Genomic DNA, 20,021 nt, shown 5'->3' with positions numbered 1-20,021 from the left:
GCTCTCAGCAAGCCCTGGGTTGGGAGAATGCCCCAGTCCGGGTTAAATGCTGCATGTGAATCCCGTCCCACAGCTTGAGCCCAAGCAAGGTTATTCAAGAGGAGCTTATAGAACTGCATCGCGGGTTTAATGCCAAGGAGCCAAAGTGCACGTGGCCCAAAATCGTCTCCCACAAGGAAGGAAAGGAGGGAAAGAACAGTGTGCACGTCAAAGTAGGTGGCCCAGCAAGCTTTGTGGCCACGCCGCTTTCATGAGTATAACCACAGATTCACAAGATGCGTGTCTTGGAACTGGAGGGAGGGGCGGGGGAGGCGGCCTCCTCCGCAATTTTTTCAGCCCCGTGATTAGTTGTCTTGCGAAAAAACCGTATGCAGATTTGTTTTTAAGAGCCTGCACAACAGGTGAGGCTTCTCTCTCCCGGCACCCGCGCCCACGCTTTCAGACCGCAAGGCGGGCAGCTGAACTGCGAGCGTCGCAGGCCGTCCTCCGTCGGCGGCAGTTGCACGGGTTGCCTGGCAACCCGCGACAGCGGGCACGGGCCAGGAGGCGGCCGGCAACCCCCGCGGGAGCGGAGGAGGAGCCTCCCCAGCCCCGCCTTCGCCTCCCGTCGCGCGCGCCCATTGGCCGCGCCACCACGCCGTCCCCGTCGCCGGCCGGCCCGGGTGCGGAGCCGCCGTGACGTCACGGCGGTGGCGGTCCAGAACGTTCGCGGCGGCGTTCCAGAACGTTCGCGGCGGCCGCTATAAAAGGCGCCGCGCGGGTGGGCGGCGCGCTAAAGCGAGCGGGCGAGCGAGCGGGCGGGTGGCAGAGGCAGAGGCGCGTCTCCGCTCGCGGCCGAGGCGCTTCCGTTGGCGCGTCGCAGCCGGCTGGGCAGCAGGGTTCCCGGGGCGCGAGCGGGCCGCCCTCGCTAGTGAGGGCGCGCTGCCGCCGAAAGCCCCTCGGCAGAGTCGCCGGCGCCGCCGGGCCCGCAGGTGAGCGGGCGGGAGGCACGCGCGCCAGCAGGGCAAGTGCGGCGAGGCGGCGGCCGCCTCGGAGGAAGCGTCCCCGGCCAGCCGCGGGGCGCCGATCCGCCTCCCGCGTCCTCCGCGCGGGGCGGCAGGATGGTGGCCGCGGGGGCGCACGTCCCGCCCGGCGCTGGGTAAAGCGGCGAGGTCGATCCCTTGTCGGGCAGGAAATCGCGGCTGCTCGCAGCCATCAGCGAGCGGCTCATGGGACACGTGTGAATGGGGCCGCGAGCTCAGTTCCGTGTCGTAGGTGACCTTAGCGGCACAAGTGCCCATCAGGAGGGGCGTCTCCTTCCGAAGAGGGAAACCTCGGTTAGCGAGTTGCTTGACAGTGTTGAGAGCACCGGGGGCAGTTCAAGGCAGCTCTTGAAAGGTGGGCCGGAAAGGTGCGCGGCCGCAAGCGCCACCTCGGAGAACAGGTACAGGCGGGCATCGCGCGGCGTGGAGAGCGGACCTGTCAGCACGCGGTGCGTCCGCGTATCCTGGCAGCGCTCCTGCCCCCCATCCGGAGCCGGGCCGCCCAGATCTGCGGGGTGGGAAGAGCCGAGCTGTAACAGGTCCTTCCCTGCACCTCCTGACGCCTTGCCTGGGATCCCGGTGGGAAGCAGGGGCTTGAAAGAAGCACAGTCCAGGTTGGGTCGCTGCATTGGTTAACTTGGCGGCCACAAGGTCCATTAACTGTTTGGTCCATAGGCTGAGATGGATGGGTCTATTTCAAAGTCTTCCATTTGTTCCTTTGCAGTTTTTAGCTTGCAAGGTCATGTCCAAGGTACCAAGCGAGCCTTTGACTAGCTTGTTTAAGGCTGGTTCCAGGGCAGGCTGAGGCCTGGAGCGTAGGTGACTTTCATCCATCGCTGGTCCATCCAGCCACTGGAAGGTGCAGTCCTGAAACTGGTTAGACTGAAAAGGGCATATGACCCAGTATGACTAGCTGGGAATTATAGGCCTTTATTCTGTTGCAATGTGTACAGGACTGTGCCCTTCAATACTTGACTCAACAAACAGGTAATTCACATAAGGAAAGATGATCCTTCGTTTCATTAAGCAACGTCTTAAACACGTTTAAGGTGTTTATTTGCTCATTGTACATGTCAGTTTAATTAGCATGTGCCTTTCTTAGCTCATTTAGATTTTAAGAAGGGGCAGATATGAAGGGACCGAAATGTTTGTGAACGTGGAAAGATTTTCACAGAAAAAGGTAGCAATAGAAACATTTTTGCCCTGCATAATAGTAATAATATATAGATTATAGATGCTAATTGCATTGGAAGCAAAGACCATTCGAGCACCTCTGCCTTCTCACATCTCCATCATCTCTCTGGGTGCTGATCAAGTTCAGTTGAGCGCGGCTGCTACCTGAGAAGGTGAACAAATTGTTCACCTGACGTGATGAGAGCTGTCCAGGTCACTTTTTATGCCTGCTCTGTGTCATGAGGTGCACTCAGTAAAAGAAATGCTTGAATTTAAAATCATTCAGGGCTGTTTCTTGATTGACTAAAACTTCCTGCACTTGCATAACTGGAATAAAGCAGTAATTTGGAAGGAGAGAAAAAAGTTTTATATTTAGATAATGGAAGTAGGCATCAGGAAAGCACCGTGCTGGAGGCGTATGTGAGAGAGATGAAGGGGATGCCTCATCTCCTCTGCAGTTTTTACAATTATTTTATTCAAAATAATTTTAGAAATTATCTGACATTGGAGGTTATGTCTTCCATGAAAAGGTTTGGTTGGCTGAATGTTGCAACCTTGGGGATTTTAGTATGCGAAACTTAATTTCAGTATATATTTGGTAGGAAACTTCCAGCATGAGAGGGTAAGTTCTTTAGTTGCTGAAGGGGGTGGAAGGAGAAACATAGAAACAGAGCAAGTCAGAAGGGGTCTCCTGGGCCATCTAGTCTGACCCCCAAAGTATGATGAAGAAAAAGGTTGGTGTTATCCTCCGATCCATTTTGCTTTATTGCTCTTCTTATCCTTTCAGGCCACCATGGTGAAGGAAACGGCCTATTACGACACCCTGGGGGTGAAGCCCACAGCTTCCTCTGATGAAATCAAACGTGCCTACCGCAAGTTGGCTCTGAAGTACCACCCTGACAAGAACCCCAGCGAGGGCGAACGGGTATGGGCTGAGATGGGGGTGGCTGTCCGGGGGGACAACTGCATGTGAGGAGGGTACTGTGGGTCAGAGTGGGACCAGCAAAGAGCCACTGCTGGCCAGTTGTGCAAGCCTTCTGTCACTGTACACTTCTGGAAGTTGAGCAGTACACTGTCCCCCAAACCATGTGTTCTTTCAAGTGTATGTCCACAATGGCATTTATCAGACAAACCAGTCTAGGTGTGAATCAGACACACAACCCTAAGCACTTGTAGCTTAATATACATACTCATCTTTTGTTATATCTTTGACTGTACAGATGCCCAAAGTCAGCCTCCGAGTTAGAAGTTTTCCAAAGTGTAAGTTGCAGCGGCATTGCTATAACGGCAGGTGTAGTTTGTGTGAGTTTGGTTACTTTCCAGCACAGGCCAATGCGTAAGGAAGAACAGCATTTTGTAGAGCTGCATCATCCCAAACCTGGGGAATGAGCAATTAATGTTCTTGCTACACCCACAGCTTTCATCAGTCACCAACGCCTTTTTGAAAAGTTAGCTTGGTGTCAGGCAGGTGTAACCAATGAATATTATAGGTTTGTGTCTAGTGAGTAGTATAAAATGAGCAATAGATTATCCACTTCGTTTTAGAAGGGAGAATGATTTTGTGAAGCTTAACTGATACCGAGGTCTCTCCTGCTTTGGCATACCCATGAGGCCAACTAGCTATAAAGGGATTAATAGAAAAGCAGTACATAAATTTTGAGATGTAAATATAAAAGTCACAGTGTTTGTGCTTCACCAAAATGAAACCTGTAAAGTTCTGAATTCAAAGTTATGCACGAATCTGGCTTTTCTTTTTATAATTTAGGAGGCAGGCGTTCTGTTTGAGATGCTGAAGTAAAAGTCCAAAGCGCAACTTCCGTTAACAAAAACTGCATTTCCAACATTAGTTCACATCTGAATGAATGCCTTCAATTTTAAGTGCAGTAAAACCTGTGATAGTTTCATTTTAACACTGATTAAGGACAGATATTTCTCGTGCTACATTTATAGAATAGTTGGTCCATCCATGGTATTTTAGAAAGTGGTTTTGTCATTTGTCTTGGCTGTACTAATGACACAGGCAGAAAGACTTAATTTGACTCGGTTTGAGCACACCTTAAGTGGCTGCTTTTACGCTCCCGAACCTGAAAGGTCACAGGCATCCAATGCCTCCTCCACTCCCTTCGCCCTCAAAGATTCAGAGAGCCATTTTTGGCCACCCTAGTGTTTTTCCTCCTTTCATGAGGCGTAGCCCTAGCCCCAGCACCTGCCCCAAAGACAATCTTCTGCTTTCGGGGCCTCAGCCGGCATGGAAAGGATGTGCCGGCTGAGAGCTGTGGCAGTCCAAGGGCCCGGGCCCGCCGCAAGCCCAGAAGACGTGGTTGTGTGTGTGCACTGGCAAGAGCATCGTGCCCGCGTGTGCTCCTGCTCCAGTGTTGCAAACCGGAGAAGGGTGAATTTAACATGCCCAGATCTGTGGACAAAGGCAGAAGGCAGAGCTGTGGTATGGCGAAACAGATGGCCCCATCTACAGCAGTAGCTCCGGATTCAGTTATCAAGAAGGTCAGGCCCTGATTGCATTCAGTTTTAATGCCGATCCCCTGCTCCACTTCACCCAGGGGAATGTCATAGTTTTGAGTCTTTTTTTAATCCTCGGTTATTGCAACACCTCTGTGGTCCATATATTATTACACAGTGCAGGTAGTTGAATTTTTATTGCTTTTGCAAAATTAGTGATTCCAGATGTTTAGTGAGCACCCTTTGAACGGTTCATTTTCTCTGCCTCTTCCCTCAAATATTACTGAAGTAACCTGTGCTGCTCCTTTAGGAAAATTAGGTGTGGGGCGGTGTACACTTCCGTACATGAGTTTCTTTGTGTGCTTAATTTCTGAGACTCAAATTATACACACCAAAAATGAGGTCGCATTTGGATTTGTTCATACTAGGCAAGGTGTCAAAATTAACAGAATATTGTGTGATATCCTTACATGAGTTAAGGTAAATTAGTTAATGGAGAGCTTAAAATAGGCAGGCCCAAAGGTTCTGAGGGAACTGGATCAAAAAGAATGTTTTAAAGGAATGTGTGTAGATACAGATAAGCACGGTAAAAACACACCAAATCAAACTTGAGAGTAAAGCTGGGCCTAAAAAAGAAACATGCAAATAATGCCAGCTTTGGTTCTGGAAAGGGAAATGCCCATTTTCAGGACCACAACCAGTTCCTTAGATTTTCACATATACTTTACTTTGCTGGTTATTCTAACAACCCACAGGTTGCATTACCCACAGGTTGGCCTGAGGAGTCTTCAGTGGATCATATATTAAAAATCGGTTTTCGTCTTAAACGTATTAGGCCAATTGCAAATTTTTAGTGCGGTACATCATGTACTTGAAGGTTAGTTGTTTGCCTAATTGGAATCAGTAGGGTATTTTCGCTAGTCTGTTTGGTGTACTGTGTTCTGGGGGTCTCTAGTCATGTTGCACATCAGCTGTAGGAGCCCAGCTCTAGAGGAGATGCTATGAATGACAGAAGATCTAAAAGCACTGGCCAGTTTCACCAAGTCTGCTTAGTACTTGGGTATTTAAGATTATGGGCTGGAAAAGCAATTGGAAGTTTAAACATGAACAGATCACGGTTCTAAAATCACATAGGCTAAAAAGCAGTATTGTTCTATTCTGCATATCAATTCTCTAGAAAACTAGGAGAGAAAATAAGGCTTTTATGGTCTGTCAGTTGTAGAATGAAATCCCTTGTTTCTGCAAGAAATGACATGTTAAAAAAAAATGTGCTTCTAATGCAGTTACAAAGTTCAGTTTCTGGGTTTGTTTTATAAATGTGATGTGTTACATTATTGGGGGTAGAGAGAAAAATTGCCCTGGACATTCAAATCAGCAGATGCAGGAGGCAGGATTAGCTCTCGCCACCATGCCTGTGTATTTTTTCCCAAGTGGCTGCTCTCGTGGGTAGAAATAAAACGCTGTCTTCAAATACTGTTGCATTAGGGGCCCAGTCTTCCAAAATGTCTCAACACTTAGCTAAGAAATGTGTTTTGACTGCTTTTGCTACGACAGAGTGTGTGTCCACATGGCATACGCATGCATGAACATGGCACCTCCAAGATTTCCCTGCAAGATAGATGACTCTCCCACTTGCCAATCCTAATGCTTGATATTTTGTTAGTCCAGTCCTAGATTCCATCTCCTTAAAATCACCAGAAAGTGGTTACCCAGAAAGGGAAAATGCCAGGTCCTTTGTGGTTCCCACTCGGCTGTCAAGTTGGCAAGAGCTGTCAGGGGACAAGACAATCAGTTCTATTCCAAAGAAACCGAGACCCACAAAGAGCCAGCTAAATTTTCCACATTCAGTGTGAAATACTGAGCAAGCACCTTTATTTTGTCTCCCACAAGCAAACAGAAAAGGAAACTCCTTGCATTTGAAGGTAATCCCATGTAAGGCACCCTTGGTGGGTTGGCCTGTGTGAAAAGGGCCCTTACATGGACACATATTTTATGTTGCTGGTCACAGATACTATTCTGCAAAAGGCAAAACAAAATGAATTCTGCTGAGAGAAAGATACTGTTTGTTTTGTTGTAGTCCTGCACACATGGGTTTCTTAACTCAGGTTCAAAAGGTTTTGTAGCTGCTTATTTGAAACTTAATTATTACTTGCTAGAAAGTTATTTAGAGGGTCTCTTTCTTTTCTTAGTTTAAGCTCATATCCCAGGCTTATGAAGTTCTGTCAGACCCCAAGAAAAGGGACCTCTATGACCAGGGTGGGGAGCAAGCTATTAAAGAAGGAGGCTTAAGTGGCGGCAGTTTCTCTTCACCCATGGACATCTTTGACATGTTCTTTGGTGGTGGAGGCCGAATGAATAGAGAGAGAAGAGGTAGGCACGTGTCTTTTTTAAAATGTCGCAGCAATTAATTCTAGTGTTTGAGCTCAGAATGTGGAGTGGTATAATGCAGTGTTCAAAGCATGAAGTTTCTAGTCACCTGTAGAAGCTGAAATGAAAGACTTCAATCTAGTGTGGATTGAACTCTGCTTACTGCATGACCTCTTTCTTGGCCCTCATTTCCGTTGTGTTGCATGTACCCCTTCCATTGTGGGATTAGTATGGCAACAGTGTCACAAAACAATTACATAGTGGGACTCTTCACTAATGCTAAGATTCAGAAGTCAGATTGGGAGCCAAAAATAAACAATGAGGGCAGATAACAAATTAACAATGTTTATTTGAATGTGTATATCCTGAATTGTGGTACACTCCTGGCATCTTGCAACATGTAAAATTCCATAAAAAGCCACTATATTAAATAGTACTCCAGTTTCATTCAAATCTGATATCTTACTTTGAGAGTTGCTGGGGGGGAGGGGTTGGGTGTTTGTTTTTTTGAAGGGGGTGTAAAGTGTTTTCTAGTTAGATTAGAATTGTTTTTGAACTCTAGACACTAAATATGAATTTGAAAACTGGCTGGTCTTGGAGATCCTTTTAATTTCTGTATTGTACAGGATATTGGGGCTCACCATGTGAATGGATACAGAATAAGTTATTCAGGGTGCTAACCCATTCTAGCCCATAGCTTAACCTTAGGCTAATAAATCTGATTTGTGTATTAACTGGTTTACACAAGAAGGGGGCTATAATCAGGTCTCAAAAATAGCCTCACTCCACTATAAGCAAGTTGCTGCCCCCTGGTGAGCAAGAGCTGGGCTTGACCATGCTGGACTAAGGGGACTAGTGCTCTGACACAGAGCTTTCTGCATTTCTAATTGCCGTGCCACGCTGCTCTGCTCAGGAAATCATTACAGAATAAAATGAAATATGTCCCAAGTTTGTCATTTCCTCTGGGTCTGACATTGTAAGATTGGTAGCTGGAAAATTATCCATATTAAAGAAACTAAAGAGTTGCATTTCAGAAGCTGTTTTCTCTGAAAAACAATCACACACTAATCCAGGATGGAGTGTGGCTTGTTTGGTATAAAAGTAGGTAGAATTAAAAACTTCTAATGGCACTTGGAAGCTGCAGTCTTGTATTAAGCATCTTCCTTTTTATTAAGGTAAAAATGTGGTCCATCAGTTGAGCGTAACCCTCGAAGACCTGTACAACGGAGCCACAAGGAAGCTGGCCCTCCAGAAGAATGTGATTTGTGACAAGTGCAAAGGTAATTTGATCCTGAGCAGGACTCGACCGTAAGAGCTGGGTAGTGTTAAAGTCTTCTGTGGCCCACTTCTGCCACCTCTAGTGAAAATGCTGAGCATTTTATGCAAGGGTATTTTAAGGTACCAGCTGTCTTTTAATACATTAGTCAAGCAGATTAATTTTGTTGGTGTGACTCATCAGGAAGCATTCGCGCTGCTCACGGACCCATTCTTAAACTGACCTCAGGCAAAAGGCACAACTGTGCACCGTGCTACATTCGATTCCATCTGTGTTACCTGATACTGCATTGTGTACCAGAGGTTGTGGTGTCCTATGACTGACCTGGTTAAAGATGTTGTTCTCGTTCTGAGAGCTTTGCATAAAATACAATAGCCAAGAGCCAGCTTTAAAAGTTATTAACATAAACAATTTATTATAAATCCATCCTGGAAGTAGTTCATGATCCTTGTTTATTCTTGAAATCAGTGAAGTATTTCAACAGTGAATTGGTAATATTTTTACCTCACAGTCCTCTCATGAGAGGTTTCCCACTAATCGCCCACTCCAGGCACATGAAAAGCAAAGTTAAAAGATTATTTCTGTCTCTTTACAAATCCTGGAGTGAATGAGTTGGTACCTGAGAGGGTTTAAGCGAAGATCCTGCTCTTGGTCTTTCCCAAACTCACAACCTGACAAACAGTAAAGTTTGGCCCCTGATTGACGGATCAGAATGCTCATCACATGCTGCATTCTGAGGTGGCAGCCACACACGGACTGACGTTGGGATTAGTAATCGGCGCTTGGTGAGCTACTGTCCACCAACAGCAAGCATTATGAATTGACATATGTGCTTCTCTATGTGCTTCCTTCCAAGGCTATGGTGGAAAGAAAGGGGCTGTGGAAAAGTGCCCCTCATGCAAAGGACGAGGAGTTCAGGTGCTTGTCCAACAGATTGGGCCTGGCATGGTGCAGCAGATTCAGACTGTCTGTCCAGAATGTAAAGGCCAGGGTGAACGGATCAATCCCAAGGACAGGTGTCCCACTTGCAGTGGCAATAAGGTGATTCGAGAGAAGAAGATCATAGAAATCCACATCGACAAAGGTAAGAATTCCAGCCAGCTTGCTTACAATCCTCAGGCTGTGGGGGAATTGTCTTTCCCCAGACGATGCTCCTGGCAGGTCTTCATTGCCACAAGACACTTAAAAGTTTTTCCAATGATCCTCCAAGGCTGCTAATTGTTCTTCTGCTTAACTACATACCATTTTTATTTGGCTGTTGGCTATTCAGAGCACTTAGCCACTCTACAGTAAAGACATGTGAAATAAAGCTTCCAGGTTTGTCCAGATCTGGATTTTGGTTTGACACAGGATGTCCTGACCTGTGATGATCTAGAGAACTTCTAAAATGAATTCCGAGGCTAAAACGTGCCCAGTTGGCTACAACTTCCAGTTAGTTTGTAACTATCCTTGAAGCAACAGTAAGGTGCACTCTATACTTAATTCAGAAAATTCAGGGGAGTACTCTTAATGCATCAACTTGGCAACAGCACTAGAAAATTTAGAAAAGCAAAAGCAGGGAAAAGATTTTGGCCGAGGATTTTGGAACCATCCCCACTAAATATCCTAGGCTCAGAGTTACAAGATGTCTTTTGATTGGTGTTTGTCCCTTGCAATTTATGAGTATTAATTAGTTGCCTTTGACCAGGTTTTGGCACCAATAGTAACTTCAAGAGTTTTGTGTACAATACAGTGTGTGGCTCATGGGGTGCAATAATTGCAAGATACTCTCTCAATTTTGCCTGATCTATTTGGTCCTATAACTTACTGTCTTCATAGGCATGAAAGATGGTCAGAAATTAGTGTTTCATGGAGAAGGTGACCAAGAACCTGACTTAGAACCTGGAGATGTCATTATTGTGCTGGATCAGAAGGACCACCCAGTGTTTCAAAGAAGAGGCCATGACTTAATTATGAAAATGAAAATTCAGCTGACAGAGGCATTATGTGGGTTCAAAAAGACCATTGATACATTGGACGACAGAGTCCTTGTAATAACTTCAAAAACAGGTAGGTTTAGCACTGTTTGCCATTACAGTGGCAGAAGAAATGGAATGAATATGGTGGGGAAATGGGTTAGTTCATCATGCATTTGTTTACCAGTCTAACGCTGAAACATTACAGTGGCTGTGAGCCAGCCTCTGAAGTAAGTTTGATGGAATGCTTGTGGTGAATTTTGATGAGCAAAAGATACTGTGCCATCTCTTTTGGCTTCGAATGGGTATCAAAAGTCAGGAAACCAGTTTTAGTAACTAGCTCAAGAACAGGGAGCAGAGAATAGGAATTAATTTTTAAATGATAGACATTTATAAAAGCATGCATTGTGAATAAAAAAAAGCATTTTCCTTGCATAATATTATAACTTGGGATCTTTCAGATCTCTTATGTAGCAAGAGATTTAGGGAAGACAAACAACAGCAGAGGCTATGGGATTTGCTACCAAAAGTCACTGGCTTAGATGGCTTTAAAAAGGGATTAGGCATTCCTGGTAGAGAAAGCATAACAGTGGTTCTTATACTACTTTACGCTAGCTAGGGACCTCAGGCGTCACTTGCCGTCAAATAGGAGTTGCTGGGAATCGGCAGGAAAGGGGGTTAAGTTGCCATGAAGCACCCTCAAAGTGTGTGCAATCCCTTTTCAAACAGGTGAAGTGCTAAAGCATGGAGACATCAAGTGTGTCTTGAATGAAGGAATGCCAGTCTATAGATCTCCACTGGAAAAAGGGTCCTTAATCATACAGTTCTTGGTAAGTAAGCCGGTTACGCCGACAGCTTACGCCTGCAAGGAGTGCCTGATGTGCATCAATGCTCTTCAGAGTCCTGCCCAAGCATCTTGCAGTTGTGGGACCAGGTGGTGTTACTGCGTTTTGTGCTGACAACCCACACGAAGGAATGTGGCCTTCCCCAGGCCCGTTTGCCTGGTACACTTGACTGTTTAGAGTGCTAAGCAAGTTCAGCTTTTTCTTTCAGATTCATAAGGGATACCAAGATGCTTTTAGATTGGCTTGTCATTGGTTTCACCTGATGCCTCTGCATAGAATGTGCTGTCATACTGTGTGTGTGGCAGAAAGTATTTATTGTATGGCAACCTGAGGCGGTCTAGATTTTGGCCTTTATCTCCCATTCGCCACGGCCAGTGGTGACAGATGGCGAGAGCTGCAGGCAGAAACGCTTGGGCGGGCCACAGGTTGTCCTCTGCAGTTCTGTGCGGCAGGCCATCCTACTGGAAGGAAGACTCTGTGTGTCAGCTTGGAGGAATGTGGCTAAGGCACAAAACTGTACAAGAAAGCCAGATACTCTTGCGTGTGAATGCTGTGTTTGGCTCCTGCGCCTGTCAGCCCCTTACTCTTCATGTAAATTAAACCCTTGTGAAAGCGGAGAGAAAACAAGTGTGATAGACGCAACATTCAGCTGCGTTTCAGATGTGAGCTTGCCTGAGTTTGTGCCTTGCTCTCCCAGGTTGCATTCCCAGAGCACCACTGGCTGCCCAAGGACCAGCTCCCTCTCCTAGAAGCTCTGCTTCCACCACGGCAACAAGTCACCGTCACGGAAGACATGGATCAAGTCGACCTAGTTGAGTTCGATCCACGAGAGCGATCTTACCGTAATCAAGGGGAGGCCTATGAAGAGGACGACGAAGGGCCCAGAACTGGTGTGCAATGCCAGACATCTTGATCTCTCAGTTGCAATGGACTCGCACTATGACAACTTCAAGAATTATCTGCAAAGCGTTTAAAGCCACTTGCCATGTTGAGCACACTGAGTTGCTGTATTTTCAGTTTTGTAACTACTTCATATGTATCTATTTATGTAAACTTAGATCGCTGTACCTTAACTCAAGTGTGCTGTCGCTGAAGTGACAACACACGTTCAGTTACTTTTGAGACACAACTTTGAAGAAAGTAGAGAATGACTTTCTAGCCCTCATTACATGAAACAGCAGTACCATTTCAGCTTAATGAGGTGTTCTCTAAGCTTCTCATACTATGTAAAGAGGTGTTTCTTCGAATAAAGTAAGGACCATTCTGTGTAGTGTGAAGCTTTTCTAGTTAAAATAAGTCTGAAATTTTATTTAGTTATTTAATCCTAGAATGAAGTGGGGAACATGATGTTTTAAATCAAGGTCTTCGTATTGACTCAAAGGGGCTGTTGAACAGTAAAGCGAGGAACGTGTATTTGGGAATTAATTGCATAAGCTTTGGCTTGTGTAGGGCAATCCTGCTTCTGAAAAGCCAAACTGTCAAGATCTAAAAATTACATGTAGCTCACCTTTAAGAACAAGAATGAAGGGGGGGAAAAAAGGAAGATTCTGACTTTTTCCCACACCTGTTTAAATTTTGTTGGGAAAATACTCTCAAATAGCAAGCTGATGTTTCAGAAGAATGTTGCAGTGCCTAGATAGCAGCTTAAACCATCCCTCTAATAGCTCAAGGTGGTAGGGAAGGTTTGAATGTCTCAGGCTACGCCTAGCTGTCTCTGCCAGTTACAAGTCCTGGCAGAATTACAAGGAATCTTCAAAAAGTCCCTGCACTTTTTCAACTCTATTAAGAATTTCAAAAACAAATTACACAACTTTTCTGCATAGTCTCCTTCCTTTGCGATGCCTTTTACCCAGCATTGCACCGACCTTTTACTGCCATCAGCAAAAGATATATACAATATATTTATAAAATATAAAAGTGTGGAAACTTTCTAAGATCCCTCATATGTTTCCTTAATTTTTGGCAGGTATGGGGAACTGCAGGAGTATCTAATGCTATTGTACTAGTTGCGCCAGAATCCTTGCAAAGGGCTTTGTCACCCACGCTACAGAACAGTGGTGCGCCGTACTCCCTTTCAATGCTTCGGAGGGAGGGAGGGACGGAAAAATCCTGGAGCTTCTCCCATTATCCAAATGGACATGCTTGGGAGAAAGTGGGGGCTAGCCCTTTTCTTATATCTTTATGAATATTAAGGCCAATACCTAAGGGTGCAACTCTCACCATTTATATACAGGCTTATGAAGAATGATGGGGACTGCAAAATGGCCCCAGGGGGTTGGAAACGCATGAACTGGGTGTCAACTGAGCACAACACGGCCTTTCCCCATTGCAAGTTGCCCTGAAGACTTCCAAGCGTGACCCGTCACCTCTAAGCTTTCCCATTTCAATGTTCCTTAGCCGCCTTTCAGGGGGCAGCTTAACATGGACTGTATCTTGACAAATCTCACAGCTTCCCCACAGACACCTTCCTTCTTGGTAGTCATTTGCCAGCATTCCCCCGACATCACTCAAGGGAAAGGTACTCTACTGCCAAAGTAATTTATTCCATTTTAAAACACACATCTAGAAACATAAAATGGCAGAATATATATAAACGAAGGTACCATTCGATGATTCTGTTTTGTCAAAGCCTGAAGACCTCCTGACACAAAACTAATATCAAAGTGTAGAAACCTTTCGTGACAAGCTACGCGCATAGCCTTCCAAAGCAAAGCACGCTGAAGGAGAAGCATTTAAATGGGACAGTCATAAATATGGATTTCTTGGTCATCACCTACTGAGACAATTTTTGACCCATTTCCATTGTATTGCACACCCCAGACCTGCGGAAAACAAGAAAAACCCCAAGATAAAAATTAGAAGAACAGGAAGAGAGGTGTGCGCTGGAAAAACAGCCTCACAATCCTCACCCTACCTGGTCTTGATGATCAAAGAAGGTGTGAGCACAAGTCCTCGAAGGCACATCCCAAACTTTCACAGTTTTGTCTGATGAACTGGAGAACATGTTCAAACAGTATTACTATTTTTGTTCCATTCCTGAGAATGCCAAGGATACAGCAATATAAAGCAGTCTATGCGAAAAAAAAACCAGTGGCTTCTGCAAGTGGCCCCCTAACTCGGGCAGGGTAAACAGCAAATGACCGACTGGAACGCAGCCGCCCCCACTTGAGAAAATGAAACGAACAGGTTATGCCCCTTGGTGGTCTGACTATCCTGTCACAATTCATGGTTTGTGCACCTGCATTCAGTTCCCACAGGACCTCACCCAGACAGACCTGCTTTGTGTGTTATCACTAACCATGATTAAACCATGTTAAACCATGGCACAAACGGCACGATTTCCCCCCTTCTCCCCGCAACACAAACCTTTTACAAAGAAACTGTGCAGACTAAATTTGCAGACCTCTACAATGCTGAGCTGCATGGGCATTAAACAAAGATCGCCAGGGAAAATTTTCGGTAAAGCAAGGCAAACATGAAGAAAGAGCATACGCAAAAAATACGTATAGTTTAACACAGGAACTTCTGTCATATACCGAAATACTCAGACTCAGGCCAAGACTAATGTCCACCTGCTAAAGCCACTTAAAATATACAAAGTTTAAAGTCTGGCAGTCATACACGGTTATTCCACAAAGCTTGATTTATAAACTGCCTTCCTTCCTTTCCCCGATACTCATTCCAATAATAATACGGTAATACATCAACCAGTATAACGTAACGGTCAGATAAAAATCAGAAGTGCCAATTTCACACCGGGCCATCAGTAGCCAACGTAACTTACAGGGGAGTTATGGGAGTCAATGCTGGGGGTGGCATTGAAGAGAATAATCAATATACCTCGGAGAAGATGGGCTAAAAATGTTATATGAACAAAACCAGAGAATGTTAACATTCTACACACCTGGAAACGAAATGGGTGTCGTCGGGGCAAAATGCTACGTTTAACACCCAAGACGCATGGCCGCTGAGGGTGCCGGCCAGGTTTGCATGCTGTCTGTGGAATTCAAGAACAGGGCCGGTTTAGAAAAATGCCTGACTGCAGTCAGAGATCATGTTCTCTTTTTCGTTTTACAGAGAAAAGATTTGGACTCACACGTCATAGATCTTGATATAGCCATCATCAGAAGCCGTGACAAGCAGCTGGGAGTCCGGGGAAAATGTCAAGGACCGGATAGGCATGGCATGGCCTGAAAATTAAGAGATCACTGTTAACCTCGACTTCCACAATATAATCACGTTTCTATCGCCCCATACCTCCGCCAACCTGTTTGGCCGCTTTGCTCCGGAACTGTTTTGCTTGTGTGGATGAGCAAGACTCGCCTCGCTCTCTTCCACCTGAGGGAGCTGAGGGCCAGGCGAGCAGACAGAGTGGAGACAGGCCACAACATATCACAAACCCTCTGCGCCGTATTACCTTCCAACGTGTGGAGAAGTTTTCCCGTCGCAATGTCAAAAATGTTGATAATGCCATCTATAGCTCCGCTGGCTAGATACTTTCCATCTGGGCTCTGCAAACAGCACAAACAGGCCCTTAAAATCGCTCTCTTCCAGCACATGCCAAAGTACACGCTGTGGCAAAGAGGCCTCTGCATGAAGAAGGCAGCTCCAGACCTCTGGCCTGTGGGCTGCCTCCATTACCGGGGTGGTGTGCCTGCACACACCAGTTGCTGGGGAGCTTGGGTAGGTAGGACTCTGGCACCCATCCTGCTTAAAGGAGCCTGTGGGCCTCTGGTTTGCCACGGTGTGAACAGACGGCTGGCCTGGATGGCCCTCGGGTGGGATCCAGCATGACTTTTCCTGTGTTCTTATGATGGCAGGGGAGAATCCAGAAAACTTTTAATTATAGCTAAGGTCTTTGTGCATCAGCAGGCTTCCTTCTGGGAAGAGGAGAAAGCCGGCTGTCCTTGCATCCTGCATGGCTTTACTGCACAGGTGGGCAACCAAGGACCTTCCAGGTGTTTTGACCCACAACTCCCATAATCCCTCACCAGCGAATGCTGCTGGCTAGGGCCAACGGGATTTGTTGGCCAAAATGTCTGGAGGGCTACAAGCTGCCCATCCCTGCTAGGAGAGAAGCAAATCCACTGATGGAAATGCCCATAAATCCCATGAAAACATTTACTTTGAACTTCACTGTATCTGAAAGCCTCCTGACCTCCCTGCCGTTTACTTCCTCCACTCATGCCGCAGCGGAGTGGAAGTCTCAGGCCTGGCCAATGTTTCCCTTGGTGCGCATGCAAAAACCCAACGAACAAGCAAGCAGTTGTTACAATTCAGGGCAGAGTGGCTGGTGGCAGTGCTGGAAGAGACTGCACCAGGCATGTATTAAATACAGGAGACTTACATATGCAATACTCAGGATGAATTTGCCTCTAGTGTCCAGAGAATACTCTTTTTTGCCAGTCTCAACACCAAAAATGTTGACTTTCCCTATGTGACTTCCTGTTGCAACATACTGAGAATCTGGTGAAAAAGCCAGTGACCAGGCATCAACTGTGTGACAGGAAAGATGATAAAAATGTGAGATACCAATATACATTCACTTATTCATACAGTGCAATAGTAACGCATGGGAACTGTGCAAGATAGCAAATGAAGACTTGAACATATATCCTATCCAGAGCAACAAAATGTCCATAAGTTATTCACATTCAGACACAGCTTACTTTTTCAGAGTCCTCGTTCAGACTTGATCATCTAAGTTTTAATTCATCTCATGAATTAAACTCTTAGTGGAATAACACTGAAGTCATAGAGTTGTATTCAGTTAGTCTACTGATGAAGCCCCACATTCCAAAAATAAAGGCAGCATAATAAACAGAGAAATTTAAGATTTTACCTGGCCCTGCATCTATTGACTTGATCTGTTTGCCTGTGTCTAAGTCCCAGATTCGTATATGAGCATCTAAAGAACTGGATGCTGCAACAGTACCAGTGTGACTAATATCCACAGACACCACACCCAGCTGATGACCTTCTAAAGTCCACTTGAGGTCTAGCTTTTCCTCATTCCTTTGAAAAGTAAAAGGATAATATATTAATATTAAGAAGCATCCTCCACCTGCGATACCTATCACACAGAAATTCAGTTTCCTGTCTTTCTCCAGCTCTGGATTTTGCCCTCTCCTACATGAAAAGTTGCAGCAAAAACAGCTGAGATAATTACACACCAGCACATCCCACAAAGGACAGTGGGAAGGGCCTTTACTCAGCGGTTAAGACCTCGGGTTCAGGCCCTAGAATATCCAGGTAAGGCTAGAAAAGAACTCTGTCTGAGACCCAGGAGAAATGGGTATGATCCCCTCACTCAGTGTAAGATAGAAGTAATAGGGATGTCGAAAACTAAGCATATAATTGTCATCAGGACTGCCTTTAAAACCACAAGTCACCAACTAAGCCACGGAAATGAACATCTGCAACGGCTGCTTGGGTTAAAACCAAGCGATTAGCTATATCAGAGTTATGTTTATACAGTATACTCATACAATAAACCAAAACATATCATAACTTTTTAAAAGAGGATCAACTACTAGCTGTGGGGCCAAACAAACTGATACAAGTTTATTCTGCATTTCTGGAAAGTGCAGAATTCAAGCTAACCAAAATAAATTATATTTTTCTCCCCAAGGAACATACCATTTCCAGACTTTCACCAAGTCATCCAGAGATCCTGAGATTACGGTCTCTGAGCCATCATTTCTATTTTTCCCCCAAGCAACTGACCAGATGGCATCATCATGGGCTGAGAAAGAAAAGAAGTAAATTGGCAGTATCATCCCATACAGGCATACCCAGCAGGAAGTCCCATTGAGTTCAGTGGGGCTTCCACCCAGTCTGAAAAACACAGGTGCAGTTGTTGCTAATTGAGTCTTCCTGGGTTAAAACAAAACGTGCTCACCATGGTGTGCTTGGTGTCATAAGGCATACATTGTTTGTCTCCCAGACCAAAATAAACCCCACACAATTCCTAGAGGGAGGCATTTTTCCCTGTGTTTCAGCTAGCGGGCACAAGAGAGTCTGTCTAAATTGCATTAATGCAGAGTGCCGGGCTGTACATGTATGTGCGATTGGAAATTATGGCAAGTGAAGGAAGAAGAATTCACCCCTTCTTCACCCACATGTATGCTCTGACATGTTACCGTCTATGGCCATAGTTTCCCCTCTTGCTCTCCAAATATGCACACTGGAATTCACAGAGTTGCATTACAATCCTATCTAACACTTTTACACGCGATTTACTCACATAAAACACGCAGACTTAAGTAGTTCCAACTCCTTACCTTGTTCTTGCTTAAAGAGAATACTGTACTGAAAAGGAAAATAAACGACCACTTGTTAGAAAAGAGGAAAAACTGCAGCAGCAGCAAACTAAGTGGCAACGACTCCTGCGCTTACCTGAGTAGTCATTTCTTCACGCAAGCGGGACGCGGCAGCGCCGGGTCGGGGCTCGCATCGGCTGGGGAAGGAAGCGCGAGGGCTAAGCGACCGGCGGGGCGGGGCGGGGCGGGGCGCCTCCGCCGCTTGCCCGCGTCTCGCCGCCTCCTGCGCCGGGCCCAGGCCTGGCGCCGGGCAGGCAGGGGAGCCCCGGAGGGAGGCGCTGTTGCCACGGAAACGAGGCCTAGCGAGCTGGCCGAGCCTCCGCCCGCGCGGGTGGGCAGGAGGGCCGGACTCCCCCTCCCCTCCCCACCCCACCCCACCCCACCCCACGGCCGGGGAGCCGCCCCGCACCAACCTCTCCGGCGCGCCCCGCGTTCCCCGCTCAGCTCTCCGCCGGCGCCCACACTCGCTCCCGCCGCGCTTCCGGCCCTTCCCGATGACGACGCGCCCCACCACCGAGGCGGAGGCCAGAGCGCCCCCGCGGCGCTCCGGCGGGCGGAGGAAGGCGCGCTCGGGGCAGCGGCCGCGCGAGCGCCCCCGGCGGCGAGGAGGGGGACTGCAGGCGGCGCCGCCTCGCCCGCCGGGCCTCTACGCGGCGCGCCGCCGGCCCGCATAGCAACGCGGCGGCGCTGCTCCGGAGGCGGGTGTTTACTCTCGATGTCGCCTCCGGGCAAGCCGCTCTCGAGGGTGCACGGGCGCCTCCGCGCTGCGCTCCCCGGCGCCCCACGGATCGGGGTCCGTGCGCGCAGAGGGGCTCCCGCGCCTCCCCCGGGGCGGCGCACATGCCCCCGGCAGCAGCTCCGGCAGCAGCACCGGGCAGGACTCGGCCCGGTGCTGGCCAGGCCCGGGGTTCCAGTGCGCCGGCGGGACGGAGCGGGCCGGGCGGGCCTGCAGAGCCCCGTGGGTGGCGGCCGGGCTGCTCCAGCCGCTCCGAGCCGAAGGGCCTGCGCAACATGCGCCGCCGCGGGGGTCCGACGTGTTGGCCCGCCCTGAGCAGCGGCCCGACCGGCAGGCGCAAGCGACGGAGCCTTCTTGGTAGCGGCCCCTGCCGCCGTGCACTCCCTCCTGGGGATACACGTTCGCCCAGCTGGGGTCCTCTTTTGAGCGACCCCTTAAGGCCTTTGTCAAGTTCAGGCTGCCTGCGGTTAGGAGAGTGGCTGTTCCTTCCTGCAGCTATTTCGCCTTCGAACGTGCTTGCTTTTGAGCTGCTGCTTGAAAAGGTGGTTGTCTGGGAATGTCCTCATGGGAATGTCAGAGCTGCGCTGTTGCATGCTTTCAGTTCTGTAAGGAACTTGCAGGGGTGAGGATCCATCAGCAGCATCACTGAAAAATTAAAAACAACCATAATAAAATTAGGTTGAAGCAGATTCTGTTACATTATGCCCACTGGAGTCAACTGGGCATCAATAAAGCGGTAAATGGGGGGATCCACGAGAGGCAGAGGACCGAGAAGCCTATCTCCTGTTTCGGATTGCAGCTGGAGCTCTCTTTGTGGCAGTTGAGGCCGCGTGCCGCTGACATGTTCGAAGCGTGACCCAGTTTTCTC

At 47.4% G+C, this 20,021-nt stretch overlaps 2 protein-coding genes across 5 annotated transcripts; one reads left to right on the top strand and one right to left on the bottom strand.

Annotated features, from left to right (window-relative positions):
• The first annotated feature begins 832 nt into the window (after positions 1-832).
• On the top strand, positions 833-12,359 carry DNAJA4 (DnaJ heat shock protein family (Hsp40) member A4). Of its 3 annotated transcripts, none has more exons than XM_044438790.1 (8): positions 833-971; positions 2,983-3,120; positions 6,842-7,022; positions 8,195-8,299; positions 9,152-9,379; positions 10,114-10,344; positions 10,980-11,080; positions 11,793-12,359. In XM_044438790.1, the coding sequence occupies exons 2-8, from the start codon at positions 2,989-2,991 to the stop codon at positions 12,006-12,008; spliced, it is 1,194 nt and encodes a 397-aa protein (XP_044294725.1). In that variant the 5' UTR covers positions 833-971; positions 2,983-2,988; the 3' UTR covers positions 12,009-12,359. The 3 variants fall into 3 exon arrangements, with proteins under 3 accessions (XP_044294725.1, XP_044294727.1, XP_044294724.1); XM_044438792.1 differs by lacking the exon at positions 833-971 and adding an exon at positions 1,166-2,009; XM_044438789.1 differs by lacking the exon at positions 833-971 and having other exon boundaries at positions 1,166-3,120.
• A 1,258-nt stretch (positions 12,360-13,617) lies between these two features.
• On the bottom strand, positions 13,618-18,923 carry WDR61 (WD repeat domain 61). 2 transcript variants are annotated; one of them, XM_044438793.1, is made up of 11 exons: positions 18,831-18,923; positions 18,494-18,554; positions 18,379-18,406; positions 17,735-17,840; positions 16,938-17,110; positions 16,443-16,591; positions 15,513-15,606; positions 15,192-15,285; positions 15,000-15,092; positions 14,010-14,088; positions 13,618-13,917 (listed from the first exon to the last, which is right to left on the bottom strand). In XM_044438793.1, the coding sequence occupies exons 2-11, from the start codon at positions 18,503-18,505 to the stop codon at positions 13,828-13,830; spliced, it is 918 nt and encodes a 305-aa protein (XP_044294728.1). In that variant the 5' UTR covers positions 18,506-18,554; positions 18,831-18,923; the 3' UTR covers positions 13,618-13,827. The 2 variants fall into 2 exon arrangements, with proteins under 2 accessions (XP_044294728.1, XP_044294729.1); XM_044438794.1 differs by lacking the exon at positions 15,000-15,092.
• Between the last annotated feature and the right edge of the window lie 1,098 nt (positions 18,924-20,021).

Source organism: Varanus komodoensis, unplaced genomic scaffold (assembly GCF_004798865.1).
Source record: "Varanus komodoensis strain SLA01 unplaced genomic scaffold, ASM479886v1 scaffold33, whole genome shotgun sequence".
In the NCBI taxonomy this organism is placed as follows: domain Eukaryota; kingdom Metazoa; phylum Chordata; class Lepidosauria; order Squamata; family Varanidae; genus Varanus; species Varanus komodoensis.
The sequence above is the reverse complement of the archived record's forward strand: the minus strand, read 5'-3'. Positions and strand labels throughout refer to the sequence as shown.

What these genes read in the sequence shown, in the direction of transcription:
- DNAJA4 (XM_044438790.1), top strand. Translation starts at nt 2,989, where the DNA reads ATGGTGAAGGAAACGGCCTATTACGACACCCTGGGGGTGAAGCCCACA. An exon ending in ACCCCAGCGAGGGCGAACGG is followed by an intron (nt 3,121 to 6,841) that starts GTATGGGCTGAG and finishes TTCTTTTCTTAG; the next exon opens with TTTAAGCTCATATCCCAGGC. An exon ending in CCTTAATCATACAGTTCTTG is followed by an intron (nt 11,081 to 11,792) that starts GTAAGTAAGCCG and finishes TTGCTCTCCCAG; the next exon opens with GTTGCATTCCCAGAGCACCA.
- WDR61 (XM_044438793.1), bottom strand. An exon ending in TTGGTGAAAGTCTGGAAATG is followed by an intron (nt 17,111 to 17,734) that starts GTATGTTCCTTG and finishes TACTTTTCAAAG; the next exon opens with GAATGAGGAAAAGCTAGACC. An exon ending in GACACCCATTTCGTTTCCAG is followed by an intron (nt 14,089 to 14,999) that starts GTGTGTAGAATG and finishes CATGTTCTCCAG; the next exon opens with TTCATCAGACAAAACTGTGA.